The 18,360-nt window shown below is 44.6% G+C and overlaps 1 protein-coding gene across 2 annotated transcripts in view; it reads right to left on the reverse strand.

The window, feature by feature from the left end:
- The window catches only part of LOC109870358 (fatty acid synthase), a 33,258-nt gene extending 16,319 nt beyond the window's left edge, over positions 1-16,939 (reverse strand). The window contains exons 1-13 of one of the 2 annotated variants that reach the window (XM_020460846.2): positions 16,712-16,939; positions 16,585-16,606; positions 9,184-9,326; positions 5,667-5,819; positions 5,257-5,430; positions 4,932-5,132; positions 4,630-4,752; positions 2,498-2,613; positions 2,161-2,295; positions 1,482-1,968; positions 1,118-1,305; positions 613-802; positions 67-161 (exon numbers count right to left, since the gene is read on the reverse strand). In XM_020460846.2, the coding sequence (XP_020316435.1) occupies positions 67-161; positions 613-802; positions 1,118-1,305; positions 1,482-1,968; positions 2,161-2,295; positions 2,498-2,613; positions 4,630-4,752; positions 4,932-5,132; positions 5,257-5,430; positions 5,667-5,819; positions 9,184-9,310 (1,989 nt within the window). In that variant the 5' untranslated portion in view covers positions 9,311-9,326; positions 16,585-16,606; positions 16,712-16,939. Of the gene's footprint in view, positions 1-66; positions 162-612; positions 803-1,117; positions 1,306-1,481; positions 1,969-2,160; positions 2,296-2,497; positions 2,614-4,629; positions 4,753-4,931; positions 5,133-5,256; positions 5,431-5,666; positions 5,820-9,183; positions 9,327-16,584 lie in introns of both variants that reach the window. The other variant, XM_020460845.2, reaches the window with a different exon arrangement.
- Positions 16,940-18,360: the final 1,421 nt, after the last annotated feature.

Raw genomic sequence — 18,360 nt, forward strand, 5'->3', positions numbered from 1 at the left:
AAGGGTGTTTAAAAATGGCGTATTAAGCTATTGATAGATGCAAGGATTTGAACCAAAATGTGTTACCGCAGGGCCAGAGATGGTGACGGTGTCTTCAGCATTGTGACAGGCTGGAACCACACCCTGGGGACACTGAGCCTTACACTCTGCCCATGTCAGCCCTGAGAGAGAGAGAGAAAGGAGGGTGGGGAGAGAGTGAGGAGGGTGGGGAGAGAGAGAGAGAGAAAGGAGGGTGGGGAGAGAGCGAGGAGGGTGGGGAAAGAGAGAGAGAGAGAGAGAGGAGGGTGGGGAGAAAAAAAAAAAAGTGGCTCAGCGAGCACAGCACAAATGAACCCAAAGTTTATTGGTGGATACACAGATGTTCTCAGGTGCTCCAACAGTGCAGTAATACCTAGCAATAAAAATTAACAGTTACAAATACAAAAAGTTATATACGCTGAGCCATGACTAGAATACAGTGTATACATATAAAGTGGGTGAAACGTAAACGTGATTAAAGTAACCAGTGTTCAATGGCTGTATGTACATAGGGAAACAGTCTAAGGTGCAGGGTAGAGTACCGGGGGGTATCTGGCAATTCAAAACAAAACACCCTCTCTTTTTGGTCCTTACCGACTGCAGCCATGCCCCCGGGGGGCAGGTTAGCCTCCTTGATGGACCTCCCTCTCCAGTAGGCTGCCAGGATAGCCTCACTGTGACTGAGGGATCCGTCTGCGTAGCCACAGGCCAGCTCTCCCACACTGTGGCCCACAATGCCGTCCGGCTGCAGACCCAGCTTCTGGAGCAGGTCAATCTGGGCGATCTGAGAGGGGGACAGACAGACGTTACTTTTATGAGCATACTAAAATAATATAAATATCATATGCCTTTCAGCAGACGCTTTTATCCCAAGCGACTTAGTCATGCGTGCATACATTTCTCACATGCTCTACCAACAGCCACACAGGACCATCTTAAATGGTCATCTTCATGATTGCCTTTGATATGTCAGAGGCATTGTGTGCTTTTTGTCTGTGCAAATAACAGACAATACAGTCCTATTTCCATAGCTTTTTGGTTTCAGTGCCCCCCCCCCCCCCCCCCCCCAACCTTAGTTAAGATGGCTGCTCTGCTGTACCTGTATGGCGGCAAGGCCTACGAAGGCTTGGACGGTGTCCTCGAAGGTGCTCTCATCTGCCTCCATGAGCAGACTGGACACACACATCCCCGTGTCCTTCAATGCTATGTCCGAACGCAAGATGGACTCCCTGAACTCTGGCAGCTGCATCAGACTGCGGCCCATCCCACCCCATTGGGTGCCCATACCTGAGATACACAAGTGTTAACACACACCTTTCTCCTAAACCACTGCTTTCATCATTCGAGGTAGAAGTTACCCTTAACCACAGATCCTGGATCACATTAACCCCCAATCCTAACACTAACCATTAGGCTGAGGCTTGAATAAACTCTTCTCTCCTAACTCCTGTCTTCTCTCTTACCTGAGCAGATGTACCACAACGGTCTGGGCGTGGCCTCAGTCTTCTGCACCTCTGTGACATCATCCTTGGAGCCAATCAAAGTGTAGCCCCTGTAGGGCATCCCCGCCGTGGGTACTCCAGACACCTCGTTCAGCAGACACAGGAAGTTGTCGTCGCCCGAGTGTTCCTTCCCCTTGCTGAGGAGGGCAGAGACAGCCTCCTCTGTGCGGCCGCAGGCCTGGAGGAGCCTGGGTACTTGAGAGGACACAGAGGGGGTCTTGGGGGGCACTTTAAAGCTTTTTGGTGTGTTGAAACCAGGGGGGCGGAGGATCACGTGAACGTTAGAGCCGCCAAATCCGAAAGAGTTGATGCCAACGATGCCGCCGCGGACTGGTATGGGCTCGTTGACGACGCGGAGGCGGCCGTCACTAAGGGCTGGGATGTCGGTGTTGGGGCTGTTGTAGTGGATGTTGGGAGCCCACACACCTCGCTCCAGAGACAACACAACCTGGAAGAGGGGGAGAGCGAGAGAGAGACAGGGAGAAAAATATGGAAGGAAAGAGAGAAAGGGAGAAAGGGAGAAAAATATGGAGGGAGAGAGAGAGACAGAAAAGTGTGTTGGGCTTGCCTGCACATATTGGGACTTTAGAACACTTTTTTGTCCTGTATGGAGGTTAGCCCAGACCATTCCAGTTCTTACCTTGGCCAGCGCGGCCAGGCCAGAGGCAGGCTCTGGATGGCCCATGTTGGACTTGGTGGAGCCAATGAGCAGTGGGTCACGCTTTGAATGACAGAACACACTGACAATGCCATTCACTTCCTGCGGGTCGCCGACCTGGGAGGAGAAAGGACGGAAGTCACCAGGTGAAACAAATACTGAGAGGGAACCAGATGTATCAGGGGGAGGAATGTGACAGAACACCTTTCCACAGAACATTACGTTATTGGGTGTGGTGGTGATATGATCCAACAACAATGAATCAAGTGTTGTGCGCGTGTATATATAGATATATGTGTGTGTGTGTGTGTGTGTTCACCTTGGTCCCGGTGCCGTGGGCCTCAATGTACTCCACCTGGTCAGGTGTGATGTTGACCTCCTGGTAGAGAGAACGTACCAGCCGCTGCTGCATCTCACCTGAGGGGAACGTCACACCTGGGAAGAACACACCAATCAATACATCACTTCATTTAAACAATTATTTTGTAGCCATTCAGATTACTTTTAGGTAATTTGGTATAACAAATATCACCGACGTGCACTACCACGAGTGGCTAAGAGCGGTGAAGGGTAAGGTTGCCCATGGACGCTGATCTCGAGTCAGTTTAGCATTTTCCACACTAATGGTAAAGGCTAGGGGTGATGGAGGGAAAGCTGATCCTAAGATCTGTACCTTGGGAAACGTCTCCCCGGAGTGGCTAAGAGCTATGTCACTGTTTATAGGGTCATTAGCTCATGGTGCCCTTGTACCTTAGTCATCCACTTCAAATTGACTGGTAAATACTGCAGGCTGGTATGCTGTGACTGGATCACCAGTCTGGGAGTGTGTTTATTGTTGTGTGTGACAGAAAGACAGACAAACTGGGCAGAGCAGAGGGAGGGGGCATGGGAGTGAAGTGTGGTATTGAACATCCTAAAACGTTGTGTGTGTGTGTGTGTGTGTTCCACTCCAGAGAATGTGTCTCCTCTTCAGCTAGGTCGTATATGAACACATGCCTGCAGTGCTAAGTGTGTGAGGAGTGATTGGGGGAAAGGTTAGTGTGTGTGTGTGTCGATTACACCACATTAATGGGTCTACATTTCAAAAAGAGTTGTATCTGGCCGGGTATTAGCTAGATTACACCACAAACACAGATTACAGGGGGGTTCCACGGGGGCTTCAGGAAAACAGATTACAGGGGGGTTCCACGGGGGCATCAGGAAAACAGATTACAAAGGGGTTCCACGGGGGCGTCAGGAAAACACAGATTACAGGGGAGCTCCACTGGGGCATCAGGAAAACACAGATTACAGGGGGGTTCCACTGGGGCGTCAGGAAAACACAGATTACAGGGGGGTTCCACGGGGGCGTCAGGAAAACACAGATTACAGGGGGGTTCCACTGGGGCGTCAGGAAAACACAGATTACAGGGGGGTTCCACTGGGGCGTCAGGAAAACACAGATTACAGGGGGGTTCCAAAGGGACGTCAGGAAAACACAGATTACAGGGGGGTTCCAAGGGGACGTCAGGAAAACACAGATTACAGGGGGGTTCCAAGGGGACGTCAGGAAAACACAGATTACAGGGGGGTTCCAAAGGGGCATCAGGAAAACACAGATTACAGGGGGGTTCCAAAGGGACGTCAGGAAAACACAGATTACAGGGGGGTTCCACTGGGGCGTCAGGAAAACAGATTACAGGGGGGTTCCAAGGGGACGTCAGGAAAACACAGATTACAGGGGGGTTCCAAAGGGGCGTCAGGAAAACACAGGGTTTTTAGCTGCCACACTGGAAGTGGAACTTTGCCAGCGTGAGCAAAGCCACTAAGTGTTCTCGGGCGCGAGTCACACGTCAAATTCTTAAAAATAGAACCAGAGTGTAATTTTACGCTGAGTAACACAAGCCTCTCATGGAGCCATGCTGCGTATGTCCAGGTTACGTTTAAATTAATAGGAGTGTCTCACGTTAGATAAAAGTTACGCATCTTGTGTAGCGGGCCTGTTACATTGAATAGAGACTTAAAAAGTGGTGTTATTTCTCCAAGGGGTGCGTAGTGGGTCAGTGAGGCCTCACAACCTATTGGGCAATAGGCCAAAAGACATTATGGGAAATGCAACTGAATTGTTTCTCCACAAAAATAACGTTTCTACTGAGCTACTGCTTGGCATTTACAGTACAGGACACTTACGTAAGCCAGGCCACACGTTGGTGTGAGAAATATAGTGGAAACCATATGTAACCTACCAGAGGGTTATGCAGAAATATAACCATGTTGCTTACAGTCATCAAATCCTTATAGATCTGGGGAAAGTTAAGGGGTAGGGGCTGGAGATGTATATCAGACCAGGAAACAGTCCTAGGTTTGTGAGGTCTGCCTCAGTGCCTTGGGGATAGGGGCTATGTCTAGGGTTTCATTCCAGACAGGGCAGGTACCCTCCGTGGTGTGTTATATAATGGGGTGTCGGCTCACCCTGCTCCTTGTATCCGTCAGTGTTGTTACCAGCGTTGAGTATCGTGGCATACACTCTCTTAGCCATGGAACGTCTGGTCAACAGTACCGCCACCGCAGCCTCCGAACGGCAGTAACCGTTTCCTGGGGGAACACAGAGAGGAGCGCACCAGGAAGTAACGTTAATGTGGTTTCAGGGTCGGACCAGGAAATAGTGCTGCTGTATGTGGGTGTGCTTTCAGCATGAGAAGCATTTTATCTTCAACATTTAGTTCTGTACATTGCACATTTTTGAACACGATCCAGGTCTCTCCCTCTCTTACCTGAGGAGTCAAAGGACTTGCAGGTTCCTTCCGGACTGAGCATGCCCAGCTTCATGAACTGCACAGAGGTGTTTGGCTTGAGCAGCAGGTTGACCCCGCCCACCAGGGCGGCGTCACAGTGTCCGTGGCGAATGGCGTTGAAGGCATTCTCCAGAGCCAGTAGGCTGGAGGAGCAGGCGGTGTCGATGGCTGTGCTGGGGCCTGGAGGGACAGAGAGAGGAGACAAAACTCAGGAGACTGTAGCGTTAGGGATAGATTAAGACAATTGATACCATGTGACAAAACTGCTTGAGAGAACCCACTGCCGTGTTAGATGAGATCATACCGTTGAAGTCAAAGAAATAGGAGAGTCGGTTGGCGAACATGGCACGCTGGCAGCCCGTCATGCTGTATCCTAGCAACTCCTCTGGGTCTCTGCTGAAGGCCTCGCCCGCCTCCGAGCCGCTCACGCCGATGTAGACGCCTGTCCTGCTGCCACGCAGCTCCGTCGGATTCAGACCTGTACACACACACCAATGAATCTCACACACACAGGTCTATAAAATCTTTAAAACATTAACTTTGTGACATGTGTGTAATCTAATCTAAATGTGTGGATGACAGGAAGAGTAGCTGTTGTGATAGTAACAGCTAATTGGGATCCAAATAAACAAATATATTTGACTTGGTATCTTTACACAGTTTTCCCAAATAAAATCTACTCATCCATCCACCCCTCATCACCCCTCTCCTCACCTCCGTCTACAATGGCTTCGTAGGCGATCTCCAGCATGAGGCGTAGCTGGGGGTCCATGGTGTGGGCCTGTTTGGGGTGGACCCCGAAGAACGCAGCATCGAACCGACTGATGTCCTTCAGCTTGCCGTTCCTCTTTGGAAGACCGTACAGACCTGGGAATGAATGGGAATGACACGGAGCATTGAGGGATAAATAACCGGATAACTGGGTTTCCCCAGACAGCATGTGTTCTACCTGTAGTCACTGACTGACTGACTGGATAACTCCCCCATGAATGTAATAGTGAACATATTAATTCAAGTAATCATTCTACACAATCTAAAGCAGGACTACTCCTTCCTCCCAGTAATTCTATGCAGACAGCAAACAAGGGCCTTTCCTCTCCTCCCTTATTTTCTCCATTCCTTTTCTCTCCTCCCTCCATCCCTGCTTTTCCCACCTCTCCTGTGGTGTGTGGTCTTAGGGGCGCCGTTCGCCCGGAGCCTTTTATTACATGAATGCGAGCTTTAGCTGGTTGCCAGGCACTGACTGATGAGAGGTGCTATTCACAGAGAGAGGAAACAGAGGAGAGAGCAGAGGAGAGAGAGCAGAGGAGAGAGAGCAGAGGAGAGAAACCAAGCAAACGAGGGAGTAAGAGAGCGAGACAGCTAGGAAGGTGAGACGGGGCTAAGAAGAAAAATATGGGGAGAAAGGCAGAAAGAGAGAGAGAGACCGAGCAAGAAAGAAAAACTGAGTGAATTAGGCAGAGCCAGAAAGAGTATGAGAAATAAAGAGGAAGGAGAGAGAGAGAGAGAAGCTAAAGACAAGACAAGCCAAGGAGTAGAAGTGCCAACAGCCCAGCACCTCAGCCAGGTGGTGAAAAGCAACGGCAAGCAGAGCATGGCAGAGCACTGACAAGACACCTTCAGCGACTACAGAGCACCTCTTACACAGAGGCTCATCGTAAAGCTAACGGCTACCAGCGCTCGTTTGGGTTCATGTGGGTTGTGATCAATGATGTGTATAGCATCTGGATTAATGATGCTATGTATCGGCCATTGAGAGGGTTCGAAGCCACATAGGCACTCCATAGTAGGAGCAGTCCTCCATAGTAAATGAATGGAATTCTACAGTATTTCAAATAAATTGACAATATTAAAATGTATTTAAGTATGTTTTTGTTGTAGTGGGGACAAGAACATTAGTTATAAAATGTTTTTTAAAAATGTTAGATATTTTTTGTTTAGCTCACATAATCAAATTATACACAGAGTATAGAAAACATGAAGAACACCTGCTCTTTCCATGACAAGATGAATCCATGTGAAAGCAACTATCCCCTATTGATGTCACTTGTTAAATCCACTTCAATATCAGTGTAGATGAAGGGAGGGAGACGAGTTTAAGAAGGATTTTTATGCTCAACAGTTCTGTGTGGGAAGCATTAGACTCAACATAGCATCACTGTGGAACCCTTTTGACACCCTGCAGAGTACATGCCCCAATGAATTGAGGCTGTTCTGAGGGCAAAGGGGCAGGGGTAATATTAGGAACGTGTTCCTATTGTTTTGATGAATTCCAAGATGACGGCATGGTGGCTTCAACACAGCCCCCCCCCCCCCCCCCCCCATCAACCATCTAGGTTTATAGAACTCATCAAAAAAAGAAACACTCACTGTCAACTGCATTTATTTTCAGCAAACTTAACATGTGTAAATATTTGTATGAACATAACAAGATTCAACAACAGACAAACCAAGTTCCACAGACATGTGGCTAACAGAAATTGAATAATGTGTCCCTGAACAAAGGGAGGGGAGTGGGGGGGGGTCAAAATCAAAAGTCAGTCAGTATCTGGTGTGGCCACCAGCTGCATTAAGTACTACAGCGCATCTCCTCATGGACTGCACCAGATTTGCCAGTTCTTGCTGTGAGATGTTACCCCACTCTTCCACCAAGGCACCTGCAATTTCGGACATTTCTCAATGGGATTGAGATCCGGGCTCTTCGCTGGCCATGGCAGAACACTGACATTCCTGTCTTGCAGGAAATCACACAGAGAATGAGCAGTATGGCTGGTGGCATTGTCATAATGGACGGTCAGGATGAGCCTGCAGGAAGGGTACCACATGAGGGAGGATGTCGTCTTCCCTGTAATGCACAGCGGTGAGATTGCCTGCAATGACAACAAGCTTAGTCCGATGATGCTGTGACACACCACCCCAGACCATGACGGACCCTCCACCTCGATCCCGCTCCAGAGTACAGGCCTCAGTGTAACGCTCATTCCTTCGATGATAAACGCGAATCCGACCATCACCCCTGGTGAGACAAAACCGCGACTCCTCAAAGAAGATCACTTTTTGCCAGTCCTGTCTGGTCCAACGACGGTGGGTTTGTGCCCATAGGTAACATTGTTGCCGGTGATGTCTGGTGAGGACCTGCCTTACTACAACAGGCCTACAAGCCCTCAGTCCAGCCTCTCTCAGCCAATTGCGGACAGTCTGAGCACTGATGGAGGGATTGTGCGTTATTGGTGTAACTCGGGCAGTTGTTGCCATCCTGTACCTGTCCCGCGGGTCTGATGTTCGGATGTACCGATCCTGTGCAGGTGTTGTTACACGTGGTCTGCCACTGCGAGGACAATGCGCCCTGTCTCCCTGTAGTGCTGTCTTAGGCGTCTCACAGTACGGACATTGCAATTTATTGCCCTGGCCACATCTGCAGTCCTCATGCCTCCTTGCAGCATGCCTAAGGCAAGTTCACGCAGATGAGCAGGGACCCTGGGCATCTTTCTTTTGGTGTTCAGGGTCAGGAGAAAGGCCTCTTTAGTGTCTTAAGTTATCATAACTATGACCTTAATTGCCTACCGTCTGTAAGCTGTTGGTGTCTTAACGTCCGTTCCACAGGTGCTTGTTCCTTAATTGTTTATGGTTCATTGAACAAGCATGGGAAACAGTGTTTAAACCCTTTACAATGAAGATCTGTGAAGTTATTTGGATTTTTACGAATTATCTTTGAAAGATAGGGTCCTGAAAAAGGGACGTTTCTTTTTTTGCTGAGTAATAGATATATATAACCCTATAAATAACCCTATATATGAATGACTGACTGACAAACGGGCCAGTAAAGACTGGAGGAAGCATTCAGCATTCTACTCATTAACCTGCCCACATTGATGGTGATGCAAAAGAAAAGTATAGCTAACCAGGTCATACTAGGAAATGCTAGGCATGTGGTTGATGTAACATTCCATGACTAGGCAGTACACCCACATCATTTACAGCAGATGTTCGAATGAAATATTGGTCTACAATGTATGTTTTGGTTCAAAACTGCAACCCAATTTATGATACAAGCTACTCATCAGTTTACGGTGTAGATTACACTGTGATGCAAGGTAGCTTGTGTGTCAGTCAGATTTTCAAAGCTTGTTGTGAGTCCTTTGAGTTCAAAGAAACAAATAAAAACCGCAACATGTCTGATGTTTATGGGTCATAATCACATCCAGGTCATGGAAAGGTCACGAGGGCTCACCTGGCTTCCACCTTCGGTCATCTTCTGTTACCATGTCAACCCCATTGAAGAGGTTCTCCCAGAATTCCTCAAGGTTGTTTGACTCAGGAAGCCGGCCCGATATCCCGGCTACAACAATCTCCTCCATCCTGGGAATAAAAGGTCTAGTGTGGGAGGAGAGAGGAGAAGAGTGAGAGATTGGGTTAGATGTAGGGTTGAGAAGATACCAGTATCACGATACTTAGAAGCAGGGATTGACATAAAAGGGTTGTCCTATCACCTGGGGCAAGTGAACTAAGCAGTCATGCAAGTTGAGCATGCTCTGAGGTTTCCCCAATTGGGCAGGTTAATTTGATTTATTTATTTGATTTATCCAGTAGTCTGTAACTGATATTTCTGGTTCCTCCCCATTGTTTAATGTGAAGACTATGGCAGTCAGGGTAGATCAGCCTTCTCTGAGAATTTGACTGATAGCAACAAAAATACAAAGATGTTCAGTGCGGATCTTTCTGATTCCTTGCCTATGTGCAGGCAATATATAAACACTGTGTGTGTGTAAATAGTGAATTAGCATTTTTCGGGCAACCAAAAACAATGTCACCCAGTCACATTTGTTTACTTTCCAAGCTATAGCACACAATATTTGAAAAAGATTTGGGTCTGCTTCATATTGTTTTTGTTGCCATGAATTTTTTTTTTTAAGAGGATATAGGCTACTCGTATTGTCACAATCCTAGTTAGAAGTTCATTTAGTTTACCCTTTATTTATGCACATTGCTGTAGTTTCTTAAACAATAACTGGTGCACGATGGCAGCAGTATCACAAATGAGAAAACTACAGCCTGAGAAAATTGTGAACTAAGTAGGGGAGAGAAAAGGAGACTGAAAGAATTCAGAGAAATTAAGAAAGAGAGAGAGTGGGGGGGGCAACATAAGTCTAGACAAAACGACCCTATGGGAGAATTCCCATTCCCCACAGAAAAATTTAATTATTTGCACCCACGCTTTGACAGACAGTAGCTTGCGACTGTCAACTCCCTCACCCCTTGCAAGGGGTCTTACACTGACAACAATAGATTTCGACTGCTTGACCAGGCAGCACTGAATGGGTCTGTGGAAACGAGCACCGAAAGCCTCTTTAGCACAAAGTCATGCTCAGCACAGCATTATAAAAAGGTGCTTTCTAGGTCAACCAGCCAGTTCACCTCAGGCGACAGCAGACTGGGCTGGGAAGCAGAGATCTGCATCTGATTAAGAAGAGAAGCAGAGGAGATACTCAGTGTGTGCTCATGTTTGTGTGTAGTCGCAGTGCATGAACAGTAGTTTGAGAGTGAACTCATCATCCAGCCCAGAACCTTCGTTCCTGGGCCAGGCCATTCCGTGCAGGCCAGCCAACCAATGACACGGCAGGGGAGGGGCCAATCAGTTTATCCCAGTTCACTGATCGATGCAGTGAAGCTCTCTACTCCAAGTTGTAGCTAACGGTTCCCTAGTTGAACACACAGCAGCCTACTGTTAGCGCCCTCACACAGAGCAGGGGCACCAACACAATACAGCTGGTGGAACCGAGCCCCTACAGTACTGATGACCCCCTAATAGGAGTGTTACAGCAGTCCTCGCTCTTCAAACCTGGAAGGCTACAGGGCTTTTGTTCTGGTCCGCATTAATTCAAATTACCACGCACTTCATAGGCTAAAAGGCTATAGGTTTGTTAACTGGGATAGAACAAAAGCCTGCACAGTGCACACCCTGCGGGTGCATAGGACCAACATTGAAGAACACTTTACAGATTTAAAGTAAGCCCATCGGACAGTGAGCCAGTGTGGGCCTACATCATCACCACTCTTAATTGGTTAACTACGTTAACTCTTACTGTCCGATGGGCTAACTAAAAACTAGGGACTGCTCGCTCCGTTCCTCTGTAATGATAACATCATGCGATTGGTTACTGTGATTGCAGCATATTTTCATAACTCCAGATGACTGGCAGCAGTGTGTGTGTGTAGCATCTGAATACAGAGTCCAGTGAGTTCTTTAGCCAGTGTGTCCATCCACTGAAGCATAGCTACATTCCCTGATAACTCAACAAAATATATTTGAATGGAACTGAGAGTCCCCCACCTTCCCAATAACACAGCGTACTATATACAGTGGGGGGAAAAAGTATTTAGTCAGCCACCAATTGTGCAAGTTCTCCCACTTAAAAAGATGAGATCCTGTAATTTTGATCATAGGTACAACTTCAACTATGACAGACAAAATGAGAAAAAAAATACAGAAAATCACATTGTAGGATTTAATGAATTTACGGTGGAAAATAACAAACGTTTATCTCAATACTTTGTTATATACCGTTTGTTGGCAATGACAGGGGTCAAACTTTCTGTAAGTCTTCACAAGGTTTTCACACACTGTTGCTGGTATTTTGGCCCATTCCTCCATGCAGATCTCCTCTAGAGCAGTGATGTTTTGGGGCTGTTGCTGGGCAACACGGACTTTCAACTCCCTCCAAAAGATTTTCTATGGGGTTGAGATCTGGAGACTGGCTAGGCCACTCCAGGACCTTGAAATGCTTCTTACGAAGCCAATCCTTCATTGCCCGGGCGGTGTGTTTGGGATCATTGTCATGCTGAAAGACCCAGCCACGTTTCATCTTCAATGCCCTTGCTGATGGTAGGCTTTGTTACTTTGGTCCCAGCTCTCTGCAGGTCATTCACTTAGGTCCCCCCGTGTGGTTCTGGGATATTTGCTCACCGTTCTTGTGATCATTTTCTCACCAAGGGGTGAGATCTTGCATGGAGCCCCAGATCGAGGGAGATTATCAGTGGTCTTGTATGTCTTCCATTTCCTAATAATTGCTCCCACAGTTGATTTCTTCAAACCGAGCTGCTTACCTATTGCAGATTCAGTCTTCCCAGCCTGGTGCAGGTCTACAATTTTGTTTCTGGTGTCCTTTGACAGCTCTTTGGTCTTGGCCATAGTGGAGTTTGGAGTGTGACTGTTGAGGTTGTGGACAGGTGTATTTTATACTGATAACAAGTTCAAACAGGTGCCATTAATACAGGTAACGAGTGGAGGACAGAGGAGCCTCTTAAAGAAGAAGTTACAGGTCTGTGAGAGACAGAAATCTTGCTTGTTTGTAGGTGACCAAATACTTATTTTCCACCATAATTTGCAAATAAATTCATAAAAATCCTACAATGTGATTTTCTGGATTTCTTTTCTCATTTTGTCTGTCATAGTTGAAAGTGTACCTATGATGAAAATTACAGGCCTCTCATCTTTTTAAGTGGGAGAACTTACACAATTGGTGGCTGACTAAATACCCCCCCCCCCCCCACTGTAACATACAATAGGGTCATTTCATAACCCCCACCATCTCAGATTGTTCCGAAATTGTTTTTGTAGTTAGAAACATAAAATTAGCATTCCTGAAACATTACTTTGTTGAAATATAATTTGATGCACCCAAATTGGCCCTTTATTTTATACGATTCATATAATACATAACATCGGATTTGGGCCATAAATCTTCGTAACAATGAGTAAGACATGAGGAATCCAATAAAATGATCAAAAGCCAACCACGGACCCCCCCCATACCAATCCCACCGCAACAACCAGTATACAGCATCAGTTCTCTATGTCTGACTAGTATGGAGCTGCTGCTTGGAGTACACCCATTGCTTCTTCATTCTTTGTAATGTATTCATTATGAATCTGGTGGGGGGAGTGGGGTTCTCTGTTCAGAGAAATTAGCCATTGAAGTCACGTGCATTATTTACCTACATTCTACAAGCCTAGGGCACATTGTCAGGTAAATACCTAGCTAGGAGAAGACTAAAGTCTGAATGCCTAGCCAAGGATAAATACAAACCTGTCTAACTCGAAAGTGTGTAGTACACATGGAAAGAGAGGTTATGTCATTTCAGGCCGAGATCATGTTTGTTAGTGCTGCCTTGGAACAAACGCCTGCACATCTGGTATTGTTATTGGCTGAGAAGTCAGCATCCTGTGAGCAGTGGCCATGCATCTGTAAGAGTATCAGGATGCCATAGCAGTTTAAAAAATAAAAACATGGCAGTAGCAAATTGAGTTAGATAACCATGATGCATCTGCAAAAATCAATTATCAATCTGAAGGCTAAGATGCCTTGTTTATTGCAGTGTCTTATTTGTATTATTATTACATATTCACCTGAATTTTGAACATTCTCACACTAAATTCTCATTACCAAAATGTGTCCAGATTAAATTCTCAGGTCAATTTATACAATTCTACATTAGAAAAACCAAACTTATTTGAATAAAAAAAATACAAATTATATATAAACACATACATTGCTGTACTGTCCATAAATCAAACAAATTGTATACTAGTTGAAGTTTACATTAAACAATTATATTTATTACGCAAAAACACCATCTGTGAACATGTTTTTTCATTAACCTAAAACTTTTTCAAGTTGCTGTAAAAAATGTTTTTTGTAAAGTTTAATTCACATTATGCATCATCATCGTCCTTAGACGAGCACAAGTTTATTGAATTTCTTCACTTATATGCCTTCAGAATGAGGATCTTATTCTCAAACACCCTCTTTACCAAAATTACAAAAAAGCTCAAATTGGAAAAAACGTAAAGAACCATTACCGTACCAACTTGCCATCTCCCATTACTTGCAAATTGTTCTAAGGGGCTCATTATCAAAACACACATTTGTCGTTACGACATCAATTTGAGGTCAGTTTAGGTAACGAGAACCTTCATTTCTAATGTATAGTCAATGGGTGTGCTGGTAACTAACGTCAGTTATGTGATTAAGTAGGAGTGGTCAAGAAATATGGCTGTATAAACCACATTCAATGTACTTAAAGCATAAAGAAAAAAAGGGACTATCAGATTAAGCCAAAATTGCTAAAGTATAAATTACATTTCTTAATATTTCCGAAATATTGGTGGATTATGGTAAGAATAAGCAGGTTTGGAAGATGAAAAAAACATTTCTGAAATAGAAAAATACAGATCTAATCTTAGTGATCCAAGAGGAATTATTTGGGTCAAGCGCCAGTTTCATGAGAATCACCCTTCACTCCTCCGCCCTATAGAGTATCACCCTGCCTGGCCATAGAGGGCTGGGTAGGAGCAGGTTAGTAAAGTAGCCTAGTAAACCTACAGGGATTAAGGTGGATTATCATCTACCTGACCTGAATCTCATCACTGTAAAGCAGGGCCTTGATTGATTACATGTGTTGGATATCTACTTATGCAACACAATGACAACTACTGTACAGTGACACCATGCCATGGATGACAAAGCACACAGCCTTCCTGTGTGTGTTTCTCTCTCCATCTCTTGGTGCATCTGTCTCTCCCCTGCTCACTCAGTCTGTCATTTTTTCTGTCTGTCCTCCCGTCTCCCGCTGTCCTCCACAGCCATTTTGTGTAATATAATAACTCAACCTATGAGGGAGTGACACAGACCAACATCTGTACAGGAAGAGAATAATGGTATTCTTGTACAGATTACAATGGAACTGTATTGATTGACAATCTATAAAAAATAATAATCTGTTCAAATCTAAGCCATACACCAACCAGGGTAGCATAGTATCACCTGCCTCAAATAGAACATACTAGTAATTGACTTGGCTCAACTTGTCACATAGATACTAAAACACATGAAAAGTACCTGGAGTTGTTATACATAGCAATAACATGATGTATGACAAATACCGCTGAAGTTAAAGACTACATACATCTCTAGAAGCCAGGACATTTCATCCCGGGCCTCGATGACATACCTGTCAAGTAGGCAAAAAAAAGCACCAGCCCGTTCACTCAGGGAGACTATACCTTGTTCCTGTAGAGCTAACCTCCTGTAGGTTTTCAACCTGACTCCAGTTGTAACTAACCTGATTCAGCTTATCAACCAGCTAATTATTAGAATCAAGTATGCTAGATTAGGGTTTCAGTGAAAATCTACAGGATGGTAGCTCTTCAGGAACAAGGTTGGAGAGTCCTGGTATAAAGAGAGCTAGGGTCCTGGCTGGTGCTGGGATGGGTAGGCTCACCAAACATTGATGTCCATTTCTAATGCAATACTAGTCTGGGTAAGCAAGGGGTATTCAACTCTTACCCTGAGCCCACAAGGTCCAGAGACTAGTGGTTAGATTAGGTGCTCTCTTTTCCAAGTCACAAAACCTCAGATTCATGCTAAACCTTTTGGACTAGCCAAGGCCTATTTCAAATATAAGGCCTATTTGAAATATTCAAGGAAAATACCACTCAAACTATATTTTGGTATTTGTGGTTTCATTAGTCCACTGTTGATACAGTCCTAAAATGTTTTGCAATTCAGCAATAAAGTTTAAGATATGGACTAATTAAACAAATACCAAAAGATACTTCCACACGAAGTTCCCTTTAAGTGAAGTTCAGAAGGTGACTGTGGCTGAGTGAAAGTGATTGTCTTCAGAGACACGGATACAGGCATGAGTTTTACAATATGACTCATCAAATTACTGTCTTGCAATTAGACTAAGAGGGTGCGCAAAATACATCATGCTCACCTCCTACTAGCCATGCAGAAAATGTAACCAAAATATATCAGAAAAAGCAGCACCAGAAAAAAAGGCTCTCAAAAGGAGAGGCATCCAATTCAATACTATCCCAGGCATCAACACCCCCCAAAAACTAAATTAATTGAATTATGAATGACCCTTTGATGTTGGCATAGCTAATCAAACCATTGTTACTCCTGCTACTCCCAAATTGAGACCAGGGACACAAGCACGCGGCACACGGATAACTAGCCAGCATAATAGAGGTGTCCCAAGCATAATCAAACATAACTACTATTCACTGATGAACTGCCATTTAATTGATTAAAACGTGTTGGCATCCAGGTAGTGATGAACACATAGCAACTCAACTGCTAGCCTTCGCAATGGCAGGCATCACTATTGAAATTGCGCCTGAACCTATGAGAGCGTTCCTCTGCCCAGGCTGGCGCCTGCCAGGTTAAGACGCTTGGCTAGGTATTTCACGTAGCAGCTAACCTCCACATGTTACAGCAGTCTTTCAGTCGATTACACGGCCGATGACGTTCCACGCAACCATTGGTTAGAGGAAGCAACATCTAAGTAGGGGATGGCGACCAAAATCTTTACCTAGCCTAGCAAAAATGTCACTATTTTTGAGAATAAGTCAGCTAGCTGATGTAACTCTTACAATGCATGAACATTGTAACGAGAAAGTGTAGTAATTGATTAAAAAAAACAAGCCAGCTGATATCGAGGAAATCTATTTTGAGTTCGTTTATGTTTATTGCTACGACGCCGGTCATCATAAGGGAACATCTCACCGGCTAACTTGATGAAGAAGCTATAACATTGCTAGTCTAGCAATATCAGAACAACTTACCTGTAATTCGGTGTTTTAATATCTGTAGAAACCACCAAAATGAGAGATATATTAGTAAAGAAACAGTTAACGTTATCAAAAATTCCCTCGATAATCCCTTATCTTCCGTCGGTGAGAGCGCGCTTGCCTGTGATGTGTCCGTGCTACAGTTGTTCGGGAGGAATCGCGAGCTCTTCCCGTTCCCTGCCTAGCCCTTCCAATTTCTCTCGCTTCTTTGATTCCCTTTCTCTATTTAATTTAAATGTCTGACATGCTCTCCCCGGCCACGCCACATGGGCTGACAGCTTGGATAGGCTGTCCAGTCCAATGAGAAAAGAGGCAGGGCTCACAGTCTCAGCCAGTGATGGGGTGATTCGCTGAACGCTGTAGTTTCGGAAAAAAACGGAAGAAAGCGATGGAAAGGTTACTGTAGTACATTCGGATAGCATTGGATGTATCCTATGTGCGAGTGCACCGGGAGCCTAGCTCGGTTTCCCCCGCCCCATTATATTGATAAAGCTCAAAGCCAAGTCCAAGTTCATCACTCAAGTTCAAAGCGCAGAACCATCACTTACAGGTCTGAGCTGTGTTCAGATTTCACACTGATTGAACAATAACTCATTTCGAAATCTTGCAGAAAGGAGGACACATGCAATAGTCCATGGACTTTGGGAAACACATTTGACAATCTTGATCAATTAGATTTTTCCCCTTTTTATTCACAAATGTCTGATTTTTGACAATGCAATTTATTGGAGATGGATATACCATTAAATAATGGTGGATTTAGCCTACACAAGGTAAATATTTCCCCCTAACCTATTAATAATGAATTAATGTATTCTTTACAGCATGTGTAACGCATTTGGAAGTCTACTAGTGCAGATTAGGCCAACACTATGTTGAATATAATTTGTATGAACTGCATGGTCACCTGTGGTTGACGTTGTAGAAATGATATATCTATCAATGCATGTGTTCGATCACCTGTACGAATTGAAGGAGTCATCTATAACTTCTTTTTTTTTTATCATTGAAATATTGGATATCCATTGTTTTGCATGTATAGAAAGATACTCATTTATTTGATTGCACCCAAGTATTCACAGTCGTTTATATTGTTTAACAAGAGGTTTGGTAATAGTTTATAAAAACTTCCACCAATAAGTCATTATAAAATGTTTATAATTACATATAAATGCTTTATACATAAACATGTAAATGTTCATGAATTTTAATGCTTATGAGTATAAATGTTCATAAATAACTAAATATGTATTTTATAGTTTATAAAATAGTTTGTGCTTATTCATGTATGTTTTTAGTCAGTAGGCATTCTGTAGGCATTTCTTCTGTAGGTTGTACTTGAGGAGCAACCATATCAACCCACCTGAAATAGATTATTATGGCGAATGTACAGTCAGGCTGACAAACCAGGTAGCACACACCCAAATCGTGCCAGCTGTGATCATAGTTGTGATATTTTACAAACGTGAAAATGAACCAATCACAGAGCAGGGGTGTGTGGGCACCTCCAATCAGCGTGGATGTGAGGGTGTTGCTAGGAGATAGGGTGATGTGATGACAGGGAGGGGAGGAGCTTGTTGCCAGGGCAGCAAGGATGGTGATGTAATCAGAAATGCTGCCTGACTGTTGGGGTTACTAGAGTTCAATGGTGAAAATGGCATGTGGAGGATGGCATGATGTAGAGAAAAACTACAACTTACTTTGTACTGTTCTGTCAATATCTTGGACTGTACTTATTTACTAACCAAGATAATCTGTAGAAAACATGTG

Source organism: Oncorhynchus kisutch, linkage group LG25 (genome assembly GCF_002021735.2).
Source record: "Oncorhynchus kisutch isolate 150728-3 linkage group LG25, Okis_V2, whole genome shotgun sequence".
Taxonomy (NCBI): domain Eukaryota; kingdom Metazoa; phylum Chordata; class Actinopteri; order Salmoniformes; family Salmonidae; genus Oncorhynchus; species Oncorhynchus kisutch.